The sequence below is a fragment of the Pollachius pollachius genome (genome assembly GCF_949987615.1).
Source record: "Pollachius pollachius genome assembly, contig: scaffold_211, whole genome shotgun sequence".
In the NCBI taxonomy this organism is placed as follows: domain Eukaryota; kingdom Metazoa; phylum Chordata; class Actinopteri; order Gadiformes; family Gadidae; genus Pollachius; species Pollachius pollachius.
Genome location: NW_027641223.1, coordinates 11,041 through 32,500, shown reverse-complemented (window position 1 = coordinate 32,500; position 21,460 = coordinate 11,041). Strand labels below are relative to the sequence as shown.

General features: G+C 43.0%; 2 protein-coding genes and 2 long non-coding RNA genes across 6 annotated transcripts in view; 1 reads left to right on the top strand and 3 right to left on the bottom strand.

Annotated features, from left to right (window-relative positions):
• The window catches only part of LOC307091707 (zonadhesin-like), a gene marked incomplete at both ends in the record, with an annotated part of 17,885 nt that extends 13,416 nt beyond the window's left edge, over window positions 1-4,469 (top strand). Inside the window, 8 exon segments of the mRNA XM_079759356.1 lie at window positions 110-271; window positions 554-684; window positions 1,240-1,442; window positions 1,967-2,102; window positions 2,429-2,581; window positions 2,987-3,083; window positions 4,255-4,304; window positions 4,411-4,469. Of these exon segments, the coding sequence (XP_079615482.1) occupies window positions 110-271; window positions 554-684; window positions 1,240-1,442; window positions 1,967-2,102; window positions 2,429-2,581; window positions 2,987-3,083; window positions 4,255-4,304; window positions 4,411-4,469 (991 nt within the window).
• Window positions 4,470-8,295: 3,826 nt separating this feature from the next.
• On the bottom strand, window positions 8,296-13,079 carry LOC307091705 (ubiquitin carboxyl-terminal hydrolase 2-like). Of its 3 annotated transcripts, none has more exons than XM_079759354.1 (12): window positions 13,027-13,079; window positions 12,675-12,753; window positions 12,488-12,584; window positions 11,994-12,115; window positions 11,328-11,458; window positions 10,758-10,889; window positions 10,283-10,378; window positions 9,737-9,865; window positions 9,282-9,410; window positions 9,057-9,094; window positions 8,801-8,888; window positions 8,296-8,690 (listed from the first exon to the last, which is right to left on the bottom strand). In XM_079759354.1, exons 2-11 carry the CDS (start codon window positions 12,739-12,741, stop codon window positions 8,801-8,803), a joined length of 1,029 nt encoding a protein of 342 aa, XP_079615480.1. In that variant the 5' UTR covers window positions 12,742-12,753; window positions 13,027-13,079; the 3' UTR covers window positions 8,296-8,690. The 3 variants fall into 3 exon arrangements, with proteins under 3 accessions (XP_079615480.1, XP_079615479.1, XP_079615481.1); XM_079759353.1 differs by having other exon boundaries at window positions 12,675-12,882; window positions 13,027-13,078; XM_079759355.1 differs by lacking the exon at window positions 13,027-13,079 and having other exon boundaries at window positions 11,328-11,398; window positions 12,675-12,973.
• Window positions 13,080-13,866: 787 nt separating this feature from the next.
• Window positions 13,867-17,012, bottom strand: LOC307091703. The gene is made up of 4 exons (XR_013812752.1): window positions 16,714-17,012; window positions 16,527-16,623; window positions 16,033-16,154; window positions 13,867-15,135 (listed from the first exon to the last, which is right to left on the bottom strand). It is a non-coding gene; the product is annotated as an uncharacterized lncRNA (long non-coding RNA).
• Window positions 17,013-17,910: 898 nt separating this feature from the next.
• LOC307091704 lies at window positions 17,911-21,056 on the bottom strand. Its single transcript, XR_013812753.1, has 4 exons — window positions 20,758-21,056; window positions 20,571-20,667; window positions 20,077-20,198; window positions 17,911-19,179 (listed from the first exon to the last, which is right to left on the bottom strand). It is a non-coding gene; the product is annotated as an uncharacterized lncRNA (long non-coding RNA).
• Between the last annotated feature and the right edge of the window lie 404 nt (window positions 21,057-21,460).

The following is a 21,460-nucleotide window of genomic DNA, read 5'->3' as shown; positions in this document are numbered from 1 at the left end:
AGAGAGAGAGAGAGAGAAAGAGAGAGAACTGTAAGTCATCTAATACTCGTAATAATGTCCTTTGAATCACAACACCTGATAAAGTAGAGGGGGTTTTATATCTGTCTAGGCGTGAGGTGGAGACCCCCCCAGACAACGGCTTCGAGACCTCCGGCTGCACCCCGGCCGACCTCAGCGACTTCAACGGCCCCGCCAAGTGTGGAGCACTGGTGGACCCCACGGGGCCCTTCGCCGCCTGCCACGCCCACCTGGCCCCCGGCCCCTTCCAAGAGTAAGCTTTATGTGTGTGTGTGTGTTTGTCTGTGCATGTGTCTGTGTGTCTGGGTGTGTGTGTGTGTGTGTGTGTCTCTGTGTCTCTGTGTCTCTCTGTGTGTCTGTCTGTGTGTCTGTCTGTGTGTCTGCGTGTGTGTGTCTGTGTCTCTTTGTCTGTGTGTGTCTGCGCGTGCGTGTGTGTCTGTGTGTTCCCGTCCTCCTTGGGCACACTTTAAGGTGTTACCCTGCCTCTGTTGGCCCTGTTCTCCGTGTGACGTGGTGCTGCGTTGTGATTGGACAGCGACTGCGTGTTCGACCTGTGTGCTGAGCGGACGGACGCGGCGCTGCGCTGCGCCAGCTACGACGTGTACGCCGTGGCCTGCCAAGAGGCCGGGGTCCGGCTGGGCCCCTGGAGACAGCAGCTGGACTGTGGTACGATAAGGCCCGCCCATCTCACCCCATCTCACTCCCATCTCGCGCCATCTCACTCTCATCTCACCCTATCTCAGGCCCGTCATACTCCATCTCACTCCCATCGTACCCCATCTCACTCCATCTCATTCCCATCTCACTCCATCTCACTCCCATCTCACTCTCATCTCATCCCATCTCACTCTCATCTCATCCCATCTCACTCCCATCGTACTCCATCTCACCCCACCTTACTCCCATATCAGTCCCATCATACTCCATCTTACCCCATCTCACTCTCATCTCACCCCATCTCAGTCCCATCTCACTCTCACCACACTCCATCTCCCACCATCTCACTCCCAGATCCATTTCACACACACACACACACAAATATACTGTAGATAGGTTCAACACGCATGCATGCATGCATGCACACACACACACACACTCACTCACTCACTCACTCACTCACTCACTCACTCACTCACTCACTCACTCACTCACTCACAGCAAACAAGTTGGCAGCTGTACTAAACCTCTCTCTCTCTCTCTCTCTCTCTCCCCCCCCCCCAGCCATGAGCTGCGGTCCCAACAGCGTCTACGCCCCCTGCATGTCGCCTTGCCCCGCCTCCTGCGCCGACCTGGCCGCCCCCACCGACTGTGAGGTCACTTCCTGCGTGGAGGGCTGCCAGTGCGCGCCGGGCTTCGTGATGAGCGAGAGCGATTGCGTGCCCTACACTCAGTGCGGCTGCACCTTCCTCGACAGATACTACCCCGTACGTACCCCGCAAGATGGCCGCCGCCGTACTACACCGCTCACAGCCGAGGAACCGCGGTATAGAATATACCGATACAAATTAAATAACTATGTATAAAGATGACGAAGGTAATTATAACGACAGTATTATTATGGAGTAAACACAAATGCAGAAGTTGAAATAGAAGTGAGTGTGTTGATGTAACGTTTTATAGTCTTGGAACTGATTGCGTACCGACTGTATTATAGTGATAATGGAAGAGCTAGGAGATAGTCAGACTCAGCAGAAATACTTCATACGAAACAACAAATACTTTAGGGGAAAACGGGCCACAAAATCCAGTTTACTTAAACACAGGAACAAAAATACATGGAAACTCGAGTTAAAAAAAAAGCAGGAACAAAATGGCCCCAGTGTAAACCTAGACCAACGTCTACGGCCGCCACAGCGTCCCCCCGGCTCTCCTCCTTCTGGTGTGCGTCGCCCCCCCCCCCCCACTGACCGCTGCCCTGCGTCCTGTCTCCCTGCTCCTGCTGGTGCAGCTGACGGAGGCCTTTGTGACGGAGGACTGCGACCAGGCGTGCCAGTGCACCGCCACGGGCGCAGTGTGCCAGGCCAAGTCCTGCCCCGCCGACCAGGTCTGCGCCGTCAGCGACTTCAAACGGGACTGCTTCAAAGGTACGTGTTTTCATCTATATATATATATATATATATATATATATATATATATATATATATATATAGAGTGTGTGTGTGTGTGTGTGTGTGTGTGTGTCTGTCCGCGATCGTCGGGTAAAGATAAAAATGTATTTCCCGGACTGAAATCAAAATGTACCGTTAAAAATAAAATTGGTGTCACGTGTGCCTCACCTCCGTCCACGTTGTGTCTCCGTGTGTGTCTCCACGGCGTCCGTCTCCGTGTGTGTCTCCACGGCGTCCGTCTCCGTGTGTGTGTCCCTCCTCTGTTCACGTTGTGTCCCCGTGTGTGTGCGTCCTTAACGCAGCGAGCCCGTGTCTTAACCACGGCTGCCAGAACGGAGGACAGTGCGTGGTCCAGAACACCAGCTACTACACCTGCAGCTGTGCGGAGGGCTTCCAGGGGGTCTTCTGTGAAGCGGAGAAAATTGACGGCGGAGGGGGAGGAGCCGGCGGTCTGGGTACGTGGAGCCATTAAGAAATAACTCGAAACAGCACAGTTGTGTGTGAATGTGTCTGACGTCGCCGCAAAGTTCGAAGTCAGTGACGGGCTGGGACCTGCTTCCTTTGCGTTTTTCTCTCGCACAGAAATGTTAAAGTGGATGTAATGACAAAGAGGACATTGGAATTGCATGTCCTATTATCATCTATGATGAATGACAGATCCCAGTGATAATCATATCACTTAGCATTGCGGTTGGAAAGATATAATAACACTTTGCCATAATAAGTGCACATTAATCAACAACAGCTAATGCAATAACAAGCACTAATGTATAGAATAAGCATAGCGTCTTATCTACAGCACGTGGACGACGAGCAGAAGACTTTGATCGTGACCCTTTTGGTTTCTCTCGTTTTTCCAGAGACAAAGTGGATCATCGTGATCGCCGTCCTGGCGTCCCTCGCCGCCGTCGGCCTCATCGTGGGCGTGACGTTCTGCTTATGCAAGCGCAGTGCCAAGTAAGTGCTGACCCACGCGACCCAGGCCAAAGCGGGCCCAGGCGAATCCCGTTGACGCAGCGAGACAGACAGGGCACGACATAGCGACGCTATGGCTGAACGATTAATCAAATTCAATCTGAAATCGCGTAATAGAAGGCGATTTGCAAATCGTCCAAAAAATATAATATATATATTTTTTAATCGCTTCATTTGTTGCTGTTACAGTAATATCTGTATTTTTTTTTCTTTTACAATTCAAGTTAAATAAAGGTGCTATATGAATTAATGCATCAATTAATCTCAACACATAGGCGTGACCTAAAGGACAGAGCAGTTTATATGCTGACTGTTTCCAATGTTGTGTTGGTCGAACTATAGAATGATTTATTGCTTGTTTAGCGAATACTACAGAACATAAGGAACTTTAAAAATAAAAATCGCATACAAAATTGCAATCTCAATATTGATCGAAATATCGCAATACGATTATTTCCCCAAATCGTTCAGCCCCAAGTGACACTCAGGAAGTTCTGTAGTAGTAAAACACAATGTTAACAAGTCATGTTTCAGAAGTGGAATGTACCGTTTATAAAATGTTTCCTTCATTGGTGCTGTGGAGGTTTTCCTTCTTTTGATTTTGGACAATGTCTGTGGAACAAAAAAAACAAAAAGAGCAAAAACAAAACCAATGTCATGTTTGTTCCAGGTCTGAACATTATGTTGTTGAGCATAACCACAGACTAGTTCACCTATCTTACCCATCCGACATTCAGTACAAGCGCCACCAGGTAACGGACGGTCACTTTGATCCCGGCATGGAAGGTTAAGGGGTTAAAGGGTTAAAGGGTCAGCTACGCACTGGACTCGCACGTGATCTAAGTGTTTTAGCTGTTAGCACAAGAGAGAGAAACAGTTCTAGAAAGCAATCCGTAGGATGACTATTTATCAGTCGTTATCTTTGTTCATTCACAAACGTGATCTAGTGCGTAGCTACTCTTTGATCGGGCTAAAGAAAACCTCGGGGGGAAAACGGTTCTATTTGCTCGAAGGAACTTGATCTGCTTGGGACGAGGAAGCTTTCTACTTACCTACTAACTTTTTTCCCTGACTGTCTCGCTTCGTAAAAAGACGAAAGATCACACGTTTCTGGTTTGAAACTGTTTCTTCTGCGTTTGTTTACCCTCCACAGACACAAGACAACGACCTTTGAGCAGACCACTGTACAGATGGAAACGACAAGTAAGACTGATTCCAAATGTTTGCTGTCTGTCTCATATTCAAAGCTTTTAAAAGTTTAAAAAGATGAGGCAGCAATTAAACAATGTTTTGTCTTCGTCTCCCACAGGTGCACCATACGAAGAATTAACAGAAGGGGCACAAGATCTAAAGCGCACCTCGATGTGATACACGCAAAGTAATCTTATTTAAGAAAATTGGAAAAATCATATGCTTGTATATATTTAAAAAAAATACTATTTTAGATGTCATTTTTCAAAACTTGAACGTGTACATTTGATCACACAAACTTTTTCTAATTTATACTTTTACAACGGATGATGTGAACGATGTATACTTGAATGAAGAAGTTGTTTCAAGTAAAGCAACCCTTAAAAAAAACATGGATGTCGTGTGCCTGAGTTTCTCAATCCGTCTCACCACTTAACTGAACTATATCAACAGTTAAAATCTAGCCCTGAAACGTCCATTCATTCAGTTCAATACTTCTATATTTTCCCTCCCTCTTCGAAATAAAAAGGAAAAAGGAATTGAAGAGATGAGATGGGGAATTCTTTTAGCGTTTGGTAATAAAGTCATTGTGTGAATATATTCTCAAATATAAAATCTGAGCATCTAATGTTAGTGTCTTGGTGAAGTGGTAAGACCTGAAGATTCAAGGACCGGAGACAAGGGTTGAAGTCCAGCGCATGTTGGTTCTTTTTCCAAAATTCATTGTGGGAGTTTAATCTCAAATATAAAATCTGACCATGTATAGCTAGTGTCTTGGCAGTGGTAAGACAGGCTAATTGAAGTGCTGGATAACGGGCTTCAAGTCCTTATGTTAGTGGCTTTTCATAGTGTGAATGTAATGTCAAATATAACTTCCGGTCCATCACAAAGCATCAGCTCTGTGGTATGTTGGAGAGAGCTCTTGGTAATCGGTGCTGAGGTTGTGTGTTCAATTCTGCAAAGGTTGGTCACTATAGATCTGAAAGTATTTTATGTTATGTTAAATCTATCCTCCACTGCTGCCCTTCACAATGACTTTGTGGTGTAGTGGGGAGAGCTAGCGGTTATGAACACCAGAGTTCCTGGTTCAAGTTCCCCCATGTCTAAATATGTATTTTTTTAAATAAAAAAAAATAGGGATGGGGGGGGGATAACTTCAACATAACTTTCATTGATTCAGTTTTTTGATTGAGTCATTGTGTGAATATAATGTGAAACATTACTTCAGACTGTTTCAATATCTGTGTCTATGGCGCATTGGAGAGAGCTCTCGGTTATCAGCGCTCAGGTTGTGGGTCCAAGTCCCGCCGAGGTTCTTCACTATGAAAAATGACGTGTTTTATAAACACAATAATGTTCTTTGAATTGAAGGTCAAATCCACCCTCTAACAATGTCATACACAATGAACTGGTGGTTGAGCGGGAAGTACAATCGGTTATCATCACCAGAGCTCCTAGTTCAAGTCCCTGCATGTTATAGTTTTTAAAAGAGTTTTAAAAAAAAATGGGTGGGGGGGGTGGGGGGGGAATAACTTCAACGTAACTTTCATTGATTCGTAAGATTGTGCAAAAAAGTTGCATAACCCTCTTAGTTGTAACACCCCCCCCAGCCCCCCGGAAGGGGGGGATGGAGGGGTTCTGCAGACACGTTGGGGGCCCTTTTGGGGGTACCCCCTTCTTGGCGGCCGTGTGAGCGGGGACTCGAACCTGAGTCTAGAGAGTGTTAACCAACAGCCCTTAACCGCTGCACCACCAAGACGCCGACTAGGATGTTCAAAGGGCTGGGTTGCACTTTTTGGGGAACCCTGAAGAGCCCGGGGTTAGTTTAGTCTATCGCCCCCTCAGTTGCTAGGACCAGGGCGGGAGCCATGCTAGATCATGGCTAGATTTTTTTTTTTTTCTGCAAATATATGTGTGTGTATCTGTCTGTGAGAGAGTGTACATACCCTACTCCTACTTTAATGGATGACCTGTAGAATATTAGCAGCTGTTATGGAAGCAGCAGATGCCTACACACACATACCTGTAGGGATGCACCAGCAACACTGTTGAATCTGTTGTCATGGAAACCTCTTTTTCATCTGACAAGTATATTGGAGCTTTTCTGTTTAATCCTAAGGTTATGTAATGTCCTATGTAACCTCTAGATCATGCCATCACTTATGCCTGTCTGTGGTGCACATGAGAGAGTTGTTTATAGGTTACCAGTCAGAGAGAAGCACATTCCAGTCCCTATGATGTTGATCATCCCATTTGTGTCAGAACCATTTGTTTTCATGGGAGAAATCACCAAAATAATTTTAACCAAGAAAATGAAGCAGCAGTCATCAACTTCAAAAAAGTATTTCCAACATAGTTTTGTTACTATGTAAGTGATATGGTCTACTTGCTAATGTGCTCAAGACCATGATTCAACTCTTGCTTATGTTAAGTGTTTTTCAAGGATGAAGTCATTATGTGACCACAATATAAAATATAAAATCTTACCATCATTAGCAAGTATGTTGGTTGCACAGTGGTAAAATCTGCTGATTGCAGTGCTGGAGATGGGGGTTCAAGTCTTATACATGTTGTTGGTTACTTTTTAATGCCATAATGTGAATATAATCCAAAACATCAACTCTGCCCATGAATTGCATGGGTGTTGGTGCTGCAGTGGCAAGATATAATGATTCAAGAACCTGAATATTATACTTCTTAAATGAGTTTAAAACAGAGGGGCAGAGTTAACTTTAACTAGAGAAACTTTAGTGATTACTTTCTGATTGATTCATAACATTGTGCAAAAAAGTTGCATAACCCTCTTAGTTGTAACACCCCCCCCAGCCCCCTGGAAGGGGGGGGTGGGGGGGTTCTGCAGACACATTGGGGGCCCTTTTGGGGGTACCCCCTTCTTGGTGGCCATGTGAGCGGGGACTCGAACCTGAGTCCGCAGAGTGTTAACCAACAGCCCTTAACCGCTGCACCACCAAGAACGCCGACTAGGATTTGCTCGGAAGTTGTACTTGGCTTTGCAATTCACATGATGCAGAAGTAAGAGTTCATCACTTGGACACCACTGAGACTGATCAATCCCCTTCTTGGTGGCCGTGTGAGCGGGGACTCGAACCTGAGTCCGCAGAGTGTTAACCAACAACCTCTTAACCGCTGCACCACCAAGACCGCCGACTAGCATTTGCTCGGAAGTAGTACTTGGCTTTGCAATTCACATGATGCAGAAGTAAGAGTTCAGCACTTGGACACCACTGAGACTGATCAACCATCAATCAATCCCCTTCTTGGTGGCCGTGTGAGCGGCGACTCGAACCTGAGTCCGCAGAGTGTTAACCAACAGCCCTTAACCGCCGCACCTCCAAGAACGCCGACTAGGACGTGCTCGGAAGTAGTACTTGGCTTTGCAATTCACATGATGCAGAAGTAAGAGTTCATCAGTTGGACACCACTGAGACTGATCAATCATCAATCAATCCCCTTCATGGTGGCCGTGTGAGCGGGGACTCAAACCTGAGTCTACAGAGCGTTAACACACACTCTTACCGCTGCACCACCAAGACGCCGACCAGAACATTTTTGGCGGTTATACTTGACTTTACCATTCACACGATAGAGAAATAAGATGTATGCATTAAGTTACCACTTGAACCCTGGTTCTGTGCGGGGACTCGAACCTGAGTCTACAGAGTGTTAACCAACACCCCTTAACCGCTGCACCACCAAGACGCCGACCAGGATTTGCTCGGAAGTTGTACTTGGCTTTACAATTCACATGATGTAGAAATAAGAGTCAATCAGCAGGAGTTGAGTGTAAACAGCTCTCTCCACTTCCCCACGGCTAATTGGTTGGTTAATTGGTTGCTTATAATAGCCGGGGGGGGGGGGTTAGGACTGCAATGGGTGCCAATATGGACATACTGTGGCAGGCTCGTGGGTGTGGGGGTTTCTCAATACCAAGTTTAGTTGAAAACCACACAACGCAGGGAGCAGGGCAAAGCCAATGGTCCTTTATTAAGCAGCTATTTACATCCAGAACGGGGACACAAGCCTTCATCTGGTCATCGCAAGATGTGTCCTCATCCAAAGCAGTCAGTGCAGGATCGGGTTAATCAGAGGGTCCAGGTTATCAAGCTGACCTCGTTAAGGAAGGAACTCCATGTAAGGCTTGTGGGTGGAGCCAGCAGGCTGCACGATATCTCCCTTCAAAAGCAATACCCCTCCCCCCTCCCTGTCGTCTGCCACCATACGTACAGTTACAACATTTGGAATAACTTAGTTAATAAAAGTGGATATAGCTTATGTCTAATGTGATGGGGTGCTGGCCGGTTATCTGTTAGGGAGTTAGGGTATCCAGGCCTAGTCGGAGGGAGATGCCAGGCATCGAGTCGAAGTAACCGCAACACGCTGAAACAGACGGAACAATGAATTAGAATGAAAAGGAAAGTGCACACAAAAGATGTAGACAGAGGCTAATATACAATCACAAACATTCACATAGTCAGAACATGACACACCTAACCCACACGCTCTGCATCAGTCCTGCCTTCACCAGCTGGGAGGCATGTAGTTCTTCTGTACATCAGTAGATATGCTGAGGAGGACCTAGATCAAGTGAGAAAACACATTAGCGGATGACAGATAATTATTCATTACCCCATTTGAGGTGTTATGCTTTGATTGTTCTCAGATGTCTTCACATGCAAAGAATCCCGAAAGGACGGAATCTAAATCACAAAGATTTTAATTTAAATATCCAATAAGTATATTTACTTAGTGGTTTCTCCTTGCTGAAAGGGCTGTGGGCGGAGCTGTGGAAATCCAACAAACAGTATAACAAACAGCCCATAATACCACTTTAAAAAACAACATTAGCAGCATTAAGGAAACAGCAGGGGAGATAGCAATAGCAGCTAGATACACATGGGGGGGACATAGCATTAGCCGCAGATCTGAAGATATGATTGGAGGGACGAGGGACAGTCAAGTGTTTCTCACCAATCGGACGCGAGCGTCGTCAAAGTCATACCAGCCGCCGGTCTCGTAGGACTTGATGGTCGCCGTGTAATGGCCGCCTCTCAGACTTCCATAGTGGTTGATGCTAGCGTAGAGCTCGTAGTCACAACCCTGACGAAGGCAGAACAGGGCAGGAAGCAGAAAGGGTTGAGTGCAGAAAGGAAATGTCGTAGATCAACTAGTAATTAGTCAAAAGGTCTGGTTATAAAGACAGAGGCAGCAGATTTAACAACACCACTCTGGGCTTTGATAACTTGAACTGTGTTTAAAAAGTTACATGCAGCCTTTCAGATCATTTTTAAATGAGGTCGGTTGGGTCCTGTCTATTTGAATCTCTTGTCAATAGCGGCATAAAAACTATCTATTTGACAAATAAATATTCAGTAAAAAAGTAATTTATTATTAGTGCGGTTGGAAATGACTGCGTGGGTGTGGACCTTTATGTGTAGCTTTTGAGGAACGTCAATACAACAGGTGATCTTCTCGTAGCGATTCCGTAGGTTGTCCAACTGGAACCTCTTCAGCTGCAGAGTGAGGATCTGAGGGCGGTGCTGCCAATCGCACACCTTCCCCGCAGGCATCACACCAAGAGGAGATAATGAGCTTTGTCGAATACTTGATTCTGATTGGGCAATTGCGGCTTTCTACAGCCTGTTATTTCTGAATAGCAGACCGCTGCTATTAAAAACCGACCATTGTTAAGGACAGCTTTCCAATTGTTAAATCAAGCGTTCGATTTTTCCAGCGGAATCATCTTGTTTTTTTTCATTTTTATTAAATACTTATTGCTTTAGTAATTAGCGGGATTATGTACTCAATTACAGCTAGTGTTGGGAACCAAGGTTGCCAACACTAGCTGAAATAGAAAATATTGAACAGCAGTAAGAGAACAGATAACACGATGCACGGTACTATGGACCAAAACAATGACAGAAACTATTATTATCGTTCATATTTCACACGTTCGTCGACGGCTCACTCACAACGGTTGCATCTTTTCGTGCTTGGCAGCGGTCGCAGTAAATCGTGTTGTCCCCGGTCAGGGTGGTTGGCGTGAAAACATCTTCAAACGCCATTTCCTGTAAGCAGCCCGGACGGTTAAACCATGGTTATTCTAAAGCTTTACTTTTTCCAAAGGTTTTTATTCTTCACATACTCATACAGGGTGTGCAGTGAAATGTTTGTGTGAGATACTCTGTATTTATGTGCTTAAAATATAAAGAAAAATACAATATATGGTTTAACAGAAATATATACACAGAAGAAAGTTAATAGTATTAAGTTATTAAGTTATTGCAAGCATGTTGAGTTATTGCAAGTATTTACATATGCACGAGTTGTGAAATGGAGAATATTATAGAGACATATAGAATGAAACTAGTGTACAGGGAGATGTACAAATTGTATTGTGCAATATGGCCAGGGTTACGTAGCTGGCCCACAGAGACGCCTCTATACCAGGTTGTTCGCTGAGTACAGACGGAGGCACGGTCCGACTGAGATCGGGAGGGACCAGAACGGGTCGTCCGTCCTGTTATTGGTCCTACACCCGCGGCATTTGATGCAACGCTTCAGCGTCCCCTGAAACATCTGCACGCCAAAAGGGACATTTTCATCGTCACAAATGAGTTAAGGGATTGCACCCCTACACTTTAAAATACATCCCAGTACTTTATCTAATGATTCAATTATTTTATTCTTGCCATTGTTGATGTTGTCGTGTATAATTTTGCTATTTTGTTTGCTTTGCTACGAAGTTGTCGCTTGCCGTGTCCTAAGAATTTCACTGCCCGGTATGACCCTGTGTTGCACTGTACATTTGACAAATAAAACACTTTGACTTTGACTTTGCCGCAGGCGTAGGTTGCGGCCTCAGTGTTTCCCACAGACCAGGTAGCAACGTGTGGTGCCCCCCTGGCGCCGGTGGGGGGAATCGAGTGTCACGGTGCCGTGGCGCTCGGTGTTTATTCTGTGGCGCTGCGCCACACATTGGAGCCCAGGGAGTGTCTGTGGGTTTGGTCGGCCTACCTTGGAAGCCTCAGGGCTGGTTCCACACAGAATCTTCTGGAAATACTCGGCAGCGTCTCGCTGCTCGTAAACTGTGAGCAGGGATTGTGTATCAGAATGCTTCATGGGTGGTTTTGTTTGCGATACTTTCCCTGTAATGAGACGTCTCAAGATGGTTGCGGTACAGTTAAATTCTAAATCACGGTATACATATCTAAAACCTAGGCTAAATGTAACTTTGTTTGACCCTGGTTCGCATGAAAAACGCTGTGGCAGTTTTAAACACTACAGTGTCTCCCCATAACGACCAATCATTTCACAATGTATTACTAAACAATGACCAACATAACATTACTACTAACACAACAACTAACATTCCTATGCTCCTAGGCTTCCAAAATGGAGGCGGTCAATGCAATGTGATTTTACTAGGAAATATAACACACAGCTGAGCTGTATAAGCAGGGAAAACACAGGTGTTAACCCCAAGCATTAACATTGCACAGTTAGACAGGTGTTTTACTTCTGTGTGTCAAAGCACCAGCATTGGTCAATGTGTGTTATTTTCTAGTTATCCATCCCCAGATACATGCAAGGAGCAGACCCATAATGAGTGTTATAAGAGCTTCAACTGTGTTTTAACAATACTTGGCCAAAAGACGTCTTCTTACTGAAGGCATTACTTACAATTTACCCCTGTGATCCCCAATGCCATTGCAATGTCATCTATGTCAGCCGTACACTTCTCCAAATCCGAAAACAGCTTATCCAAGTTAGGGTCTAAGTAGAGTGAATATGTAGCTGATCCCCTAAAAATAAATAAAAACAATATTTTAACATCCGGTTAATTAGGCAATTTCACATGAGAGGGAGTGCTCCATCCAGATGTACAATGGAAAGATCCGCCCACCAGTTGCTACAGTCCACTGGATAGGCTGATCTGTCCATCACACAAAGGGATTGACAATCCCACTTGTGACGTCACTTGAAGGTCGATTTTGACAAGTTTTGGATTGCATTGGATTCATTTAATTAATCCTCAATGGAAACTGGTTTGCCACCATGGATACATCTGATTTTACACTTTTTCCAACTGACTCTGGTGTGGAGACGTTTATTTAATTGTGTATAATATAATAATCATCGTCAGTTTTCATCAATGAAATACAACGACACCAAACCTTTTCACTGCCTCTGGGAACCGAGGGGTCATGGATAGGACATGCAGCACGCTGGTCAGATAGCAGAGGGTCGCGGGGTTGTTAGTACCGCGATAGTCTGCAAACGAGGATCGAGTGCATTGTAAGACAACTAACAAACGTACCACACTTTAAAAAGAAAGAGCCAGTACACGACATGCCACAGTACCTGAGTAAGGAATGTTGTCCAGACGAGCTGCGATTCTGTTTCTGCTCGCATTCCTGTTGTAGGACATCACTATCTGCCTCTAGTATGAGGAGGTAGGCACCATCACGTCACGAGAAGGCTACTTAAGACATACTTGGTCCTCGACGAGACATGGTAATCGACAAGGGCACCAAGGCAACGTTATCATTTAGTTTCACTTTCGTTGGGACTTGGATGAGAGGACAAAAGTGGACTGTTAGATCATATAGCGTTAAATCATCATCTTTCACGTTGGACGAGTGCTTTGGGGTTTCACTCGCATTTAGTGAAATAAAATGAAAAATATCAATATAGTTTGATTTATTAGACTTACCCAGGTTAAACAATACAACAAGAAACGTAAGCTTCCGTTATAAACGTAAGCATCAACAGTGTTCAACAGGGACACAGCGACCCCTAGAGGTTATGTGGGTGAACTGCAGGGGCCGACACCATAGTAATGACCTTAGAAGAGGCCGTGAATGAAGTATGGCTTACACAACGATTTATTAAGCGACAATATTACTACTATTATTCAGGTTTTGAACTACAACCTCTACTGGATTAAATATAGTGCCAGCTGATCTGTATGCATATGTATACCTGCATCAGCTGTATGAGTCTTATTAAGCTTTCACATGTGTAGGCCCATGTACTTTGATAGGTCTGGCATTGCTGCTTGCAATTGAGAATTTTTCCTTCTTGCTAATTAGACTGCTAATTTGATAAAAAGACTTGGACTTGAACACTAACTTGACAAAAAGTACTAAATTATTAACAGACTCATTAAATTCAGTTGACAAAATAAAAGTTTCATAGGCACTGTCAATATTTTCATCGTTTTTCTTTAATTCCACAAAACACAAATCATGAGTTCATTTTCCTTCCTGTGCAGCTAACAATCTCGCCATTTTTTTAAAAACAGGGGAGAATAATATAATTTACACTTTTTATCACACCTACAAAAATAAAGTCAAAAAGAAACACTAAGACTTTACAGAAAAATGAACACAAATATTTATATCTATATGCATATATATATATATCTATATGCATATATATATATATATACATATCTATATGCATATATATATATATCTATATGCATATATATATATATATATATATATATATATATATATATATATATATATATATATATATATAACTTGCTGTGATTTCTCTATGTTACATGAGTGAACTTTTTTTTTAAAGAAAAGACAATGCGCGATTACAGTTAAAGACTGGTGTATGCATACAGTAGTTTGCACTGTGCAGGGATTCAGTTTCTGTGCAACATCTTACAAAAGGAATAGACTCCTCGGAGCCACGACTCATCCACTCACAACGCAACACGCATGGAAACTCAAAATAAAACCAGGAGATTTAACTACGGAGGTAGAAATCAAAGGGATAAAGATGCGCTTCTCTTGGAATACTATAAACCAAAACCAAAAAAAAATTGGATTTTAAAACGTTTTTTGATTAAAAAAAAAAATGGAAAGAAAAATCCCGAAATGCCTTCATAACAACCAAACATTTCTCTGCAACTCTTCGCTGGTAAAATATTTTCACTGATCTGAGCTAAAAACTCTTAAAATGTTTTGACGTTCCTTCACTCAAGACGGCGGAAGCAGGCAGCCTTTAACAAACCTCTCCCCACCGTTTCCCTCCCTAGATCCACGGAGGAGAAAGAAATAAAATGAGCCGTTTTTGGATTATGGTATCCCGATTGTCCTCTTTGACGTTCTCAAGACTCCATGGCATCCGACGAGAAAGCCGGCACTTTGACGATTTTTTTGTTCTACTTCTTAAAGCAGTTACCCGTTCAGTCCTCACCTCATCTTCTTCAGAAAGACATTCCCACCGCTGACCTGTCTGAGACGCTCCAAAACGGAAGCGCACGCGTGGGTGAGTACGGTTTAATGTCATGCTTGTTTTAAGTTTAGGCAGCGTGTAAGAATGTAAATGTGTTAAAAGTTAAACTATATTATAGCTTTATAAACCACTAGAATGTGAATCCTCCGTGTACATGGCAGACTAAGGCGAAAGTTTCGTTTTTTTTGTTATTGTTCCTCCATCTCGTTCGTCTCCTTCCTTCGTGCCTTTGAGCAAAATACAAAAATATGTAAAAGGCGTAAACAAACGAAGCACGAATAATAACGATTGTTAGTAGACCATGTTATAATGCCACTATAGGAAGAGGGTTTTTGGTAAAAAGTTGCCTTAATATGGTTTTATTTGCGCCTCGGAGGAGGAAACGTCACTACTTTAGTGTGCACACGTCAAAATCCACGAAGACAGAAAGACGCAAAAAGAACAAAACCACAACTTACATTAGTGTCAATCTTGCTGGTTACACATACATTATACATTTGAACCGAGGCTTAGAAAACAGCTGCATGAACTTTCTGGAAACAGAACACCATCCAATGTCTTCCCCCTTCATCAGAGTGCGGGAAAAAATATAACATGTCAGTTGTTTTTTGTTCTTTTTCTTGCATTAACTTGGATTATGTGCATATTCATAAAAAAAAGAAAAATCTAAATGTACAGACTTGTCGTTTCTTCTTGTTTGTCTCCCAATAAATACATTATTACTCAGAGGAGGAATGGGTTGAACTTGGTACGGAGGGTGTGTGGAGGTGGGGCGCGTGCACACACACGCACGCACGCACGCACGCACGCACAAACACACACACACACACACACACACACACACACACACACACACACACACACACACACACACACACACACACACACACACACAAACAGCTACGAGTACAACACCTGGGGGGGGGGTGGGGTCACTGTAGTGGAGGTGGAGCTGGGCTGGGGTGGGGGTGTGAGGGTGGGGCTGCAGGGACATCAGCTCGGGGTCCATAGTTTTGTACGAGTCGCGGTAGAGGGGGGGGGGGTCTCTCAGTTTTAAACACTACAGTGTCTCCCCATAACGACCAATCATTTCACAATGTATTACTAAACAATGACCAACATAACATTACTACTAACACAACAACTAACATTCCTATGCTCCTAGGCTTCCAAAATGGAGGCGGTCAATGCAATGTGATTTTACTAGGAAATATAACACACAGCTGAGCTGTATAAGCAGGGAAAACACAGGTGTTAACCCCAAGCATTAACATTGCACAGTTAGACAGGTGTTTTACTTCTGTGTGTCAAAGCACCAGCATTGGTCAATGTGTGTTATTTTCTAGTTATCCATCCCCAGATACATGCAAGGAGCAGACCCATAATGAGTGTTATAAGAGCTTCAACTGTGTTTTAACAATACTTGGCCAAAAGACGTCTTCTTACTGAAGGCATTACTTACAATTTACCCCTGTGATCCCCAATGCCATTGCAATGTCATCTATGTCAGCCGTACACTTCTCCAAATCCGAAAACAGCTTATCCAAGTTAGGGTCTAAGTAGAGTGAATATGTAGCTGATCCCCTAAAAATAAATAAAAACAATATTTTAACATCCGGTTAATTAGGCAATTTCACATGAGAGGGAGTGCTCCATCCAGATGTACAATGGAAAGATCCGCCCACCAGTTGCTACAGTCCACTGGATAGGCTGATCTGTCCATCACACAAAGGGATTGACAATCCCACTTGTGACGTCACTTGAAGGTCGATTTTGACAAGTTTTGGATTGCATTGGATTCATTTAATTAATCCTCAATGGAAACTGGTTTGCCACCATGGATACATCTGATTTTACACTTTTTCCAACTGACTCTGGTGTGGAGACGTTTATTTAATTGTGTATAATATAATAATCATCGTCAGTTTTCATCAATGAAATACAACGACACCAAACCTTTTCACTGCCTCTGGGAACCGAGGGGTCATGGATAGGACATGCAGCACGCTGGTCAGATAGCAGAGGGTCGCGGGGTTGTTAGTACCGCGATAGTCTGCAAACGAGGATCGAGTGCATTGTAAGACAACTAACAAACGTACCACACTTTAAAAAGAAAGAGCCAGTACACGACATGCCACAGTACCTGAGTAAGGAATGTTGTCCAGACGAGCTGCGATTCTGTTTCTGCTCGCATTCCTGTTGTAGGACATCACTATCTGCCTCTAGTATGAGGAGGTAGGCACCATCACGTCACGAGAAGGCTACTTAAGACATACTTGGTCCTCGACGAGACATGGTAATCGACAAGGGCACCAAGGCAACGTTATCATTTAGTTTCACTTTCGTTGGGACTTGGATGAGAGGACAAAAGTGGACTGTTAGATCATATAGCGTTAAATCATCATCTTTCACGTTGGACGAGTGCTTTGGGGTTTCACTCGCATTTAGTGAAATAAAATGAAAAATATCAATATAGTTTGATTTATTAGACTTACCCAGGTTAAACAATACAACAAGAAACGTAAGCTTCCGTTATAAACGTAAGCATCAACAGTGTTCAACAGGGACACAGCGACCCCTAGAGGTTATGTGGGTGAACTGCAGGGGCCGACACCATAGTAATGACCTTAGAAGAGGCCGTGAATGAAGTATGGCTTACACAACGATTTATTAAGCGACAATATTACTACTATTATTCAGGTTTTGAACTACAACCTCTACTGGATTAAATATAGTGCCAGCTGATCTGTATGCATATGTATACCTGCATCAGCTGTATGAGTCTTATTAAGCTTTCACATGTGTAGGCCCATGTACTTTGATAGGTCTGGCATTGCTGCTTGCAATTGAGAATTTTTCCTTCTTGCTAATTAGACTGCTAATTTGATAAAAAGACTTGGACTTGAACACTAACTTGACAAAAAGTACTAAATTATTAACAGACTCATTAAATTCAGTTGACAAAATAAAAGTTTCATAGGCACTGTCAATATTTTCATCGTTTTTCTTTAATTCCACAAAACACAAATCATGAGTTCATTTTCCTTCCTGTGCAGCTAACAATCTCGCCATTTTTTTAAAAACAGGGGAGAATAATATAATTTACACTTTTTATCACACCTACAAAAATAAAGTCAAAAAGAAACACTAAGACTTTACAGAAAAATGAACACAAATATTTATATCTATATGCATATATATATATCTATATGCATATATATATATATATACATATCTATATGCATATATATATATATCTATATGCATATATATATATATATATATATATATATATATATATATATATATATATATATATATATATATATATAAACTTGCTGTGATTTCTCTATGTTACATGAGTGAACTTTTTTTTTAAAGAAAAGACAATGCGCGATTACAGTTAAAGACTGGTGTATGCATACAGTAGTTTGCACTGTGCAGGGATTCAGTTTCTGTGCAACATCTTACAAAAGGAATAGACTCCTCGGAGCCACGACTCATCCACTCACAACGCAACACGCATGGAAACTCAAAATAAAACCAGGAGATTTAACTACGGAGGTAGAAATCAAAGGGATAAAGATGCGCTTCTCTTGGAATACTATAAACCAAAACCAAAAAAAAATTGGATTTTAAAACGTTTTTTGATTAAAAAAAAAAATGGAAAGAAAAATCCCGAAATGCCTTCATAACAACCAAACATTTCTCTGCAACTCTTCGCTGGTAAAATATTTTCACTGATCTGAGCTAAAAACTCTTAAAATGTTTTGACGTTCCTTCACTCAAGACGGCGGAAGCAGGCAGCCTTTAACAAACCTCTCCCCACCGTTTCCCTCCCTAGATCCACGGAGGAGAAAGAAATAAAATGAGCCGTTTTTGGATTATGGTATCCCGATTGTCCTCTTTGACGTTCTCAAGACTCCATGGCATCCGACGAGAAAGCCGGCACTTTGACGATTTTTTTGTTCTACTTCTTAAAGCAGTTACCCGTTCAGTCCTCACCTCATCTTCTTCAGAAAGACATTCCCACCGCTGACCTGTCTGAGACGCTCCAAAACGGAAGCGCACGCGTGGGTGAGTACGGTTTAATGTCATGCTTGTTTTAAGTTTAGGCAGCGTGTAAGAATGTAAATGTGTTAAAAGTTAAACTATATTATAGCTTTATAAACCACTAGAATGTGAATCCTCCGTGTACATGGCAGACTAAGGCGAAAGTTTCGTTTTTTTTGTTATTGTTCCTCCATCTCGTTCGTCTCCTTCCTTCGTGCCTTTGAGCAAAATACAAAAATATGTAAAAGGCGTAAACAAACGAAGCACGAATAATAACGATTGTTAGTAGACCATGTTATAATGCCACTATAGGAAGAGGGTTTTTGGTAAAAAGTTGCCTTAATATGGTTTTATTTGCGCCTCGGAGGAGGAAACGTCACTACTTTAGTGTGCACACGTCAAAATCCACGAAGACAGAAAGACGCAAAAAGAACAAAACCACAACTTACATTAGTGTCAATCTTGCTGGTTACACATACATTATACATTTGAACCGAGGCTTAGAAAACAGCTGCATGAACTTTCTGGAAACAGAACACCATCCAATGTCTTCCCCCTTCATCAGAGTGCGGGAAAAAATATAACATGTCAGTTGTTTTTTGTTCTTTTTCTTGCATTAACTTGGATTATGTGCATATTCATAAAAAAAAGAAAAATCTAAATGTACAGACTTGTCGTTTCTTCTTGTTTGTCTCCCAATAAATACATTATTACTCAGAGGAGGAATGGGTTGAACTTGGTACGGAGGGTGTGTGGAGGTGGGGCGCGTGCACACACACGCACGCACGCACGCACGCACGCACAAACACACACACACACACACACACACACACACACACACACACACACACACACACACACACACACACACACACACACACACACAAACAGCTACGAGTACAACACCTGGGGGGGGGGTGGGGTCACTGTAGTGGAGGTGGAGCTGGGCTGGGGTGGGGGTGTGAGGGTGGGGCTGCAGGGACATCAGCTCGGGGTCCATAGTTTTGTACGAGTCGCGGTAGAGGGGGGGGGGGTCTCTCAGTTTTAAACACTACAGTGTCTCCCCATAACGACCAATCATTTCACAATGTATTACTAAACAATGACCAACATAACATTACTACTAACACAACAACTAACATTCCTATGCTCCTAGGCTTCCAAAATGGAGGCGGTCAATGCAATGTGATTTTACTAGGAAATATAACACACAGCTGAGCTGTATAAGCAGGGAAAACACAGGTGTTAACCCCAAGCATTAACATTGCACAGTTAGACAGGTGTTTTACTTCTGTGTGTCAAAGCACCAGCATTGGTCAATGTGTGTTATTTTCTAGTTATCCATCCCCAGATACATGCAAGGAGCAGACCCATAATGAGTGTTATAAGAGCTTCAACTGTGTTTTAACAATACTTGGCCAAAAGACGTCTTCTTACTGAAGGCATTACTTACAATTTACCCCTGTGATCCCCAATGCCATTGCAATGTCATCTATGTCAGCCGTACACTTCTCCAAATCCGAAAACAGCTTATCCAAGTTAGGGTCTAAGTAGAGTGAATATGTAGCTGATCCCCTAAAAATAAATAAAAACAATATTTTAACATCCGGTTAATTAGGCAATTTCACATGAGAGGGAGTGCTCCATCCAGATGTACAATGGAAAGATCCGCCCACCAGTTGCTACAGTCCACTGGATAGGCTGATCTGTCCATCACACAAAGGGATTGACAATCCCACTTGTGACGTCACTTGAAGGTCGATTTTGACAAGTTTTGGATTGCATTGGATTCATTTAATTAATCCTCAATGGAAACTGGTTTGCCACCATGGATACATCTGATTTTACACTTTTTCCAACTGACTCTGGTGTGGAGACGTTTATTTAATTGTGTATAATATAATAATCATCGTCAGTTTTCATCAATGAAATACAACGACACCAAACCTTTTCACTGCCTCTGGGAACCGAGGGGTCATGGATAGGACATGCAGCACGCTGGTCAGATAGCAGAGGGTCGCGGGGTTGTTAGTACCGCGATAGTCTGCAAACGAGGATCGAGTGCATTGTAAGACAACTAACAAACGTACCACACTTTAAAAAGAAAGAGCCAGTACACGACATGCCACAGTACCTGAGTAAGGAATGTTGTCCAGACGAGCTGCGATTCTGTTTCTGCTCGCATTCCTGTTGTAGGACATCACTATCTGCCTCTAGTATGAGGAGGTAGGCACCATCACGTCACGAGAAGGCTACTTAAGACATACTTGGTCCTCGACGAGACATGGTAATCGACAAGGGCACCAAGGCAACGTTATCATTTAGTTTCACTTTCGTTGGGACTTGGATGAGAGGACAAAAGTGGACTGTTAGATCATATAGCGTTAAATCATCATCTTTCACGTTGGACGAGTGCTTTGGGGTTTCACTCGCATTTAGTGAAATAAAATGAAAAATATCAATATAGTTTGATTTATTAGACTTACCCAGGTTAAACAATACAACAAGAAACGTAAGCTTCCGTTATAAACGTAAGCATCAACAGTGTTCAACAGGGACACAGCGACCCCTAGAGGTTATGTGGGTGAACTGCAGGGGCCGACACCATAGTAATGACCTTAGAAGAGGCCGTGAATGAAGTATGGCTTACACAACGATTTATTAAGCGACAATATTACTACTATTATTCAGGTTTTGAACTACAACCTCTACTGGATTAAATATAGTGCCAGCTGATCTGTATGCATATGTATACCTGCATCAGCTGTATGAGTCTTATTAAGCTTTCACATGTGTAGGCCCATGTACTTTGATAGGTCTGGCATTGCTGCTTGCAA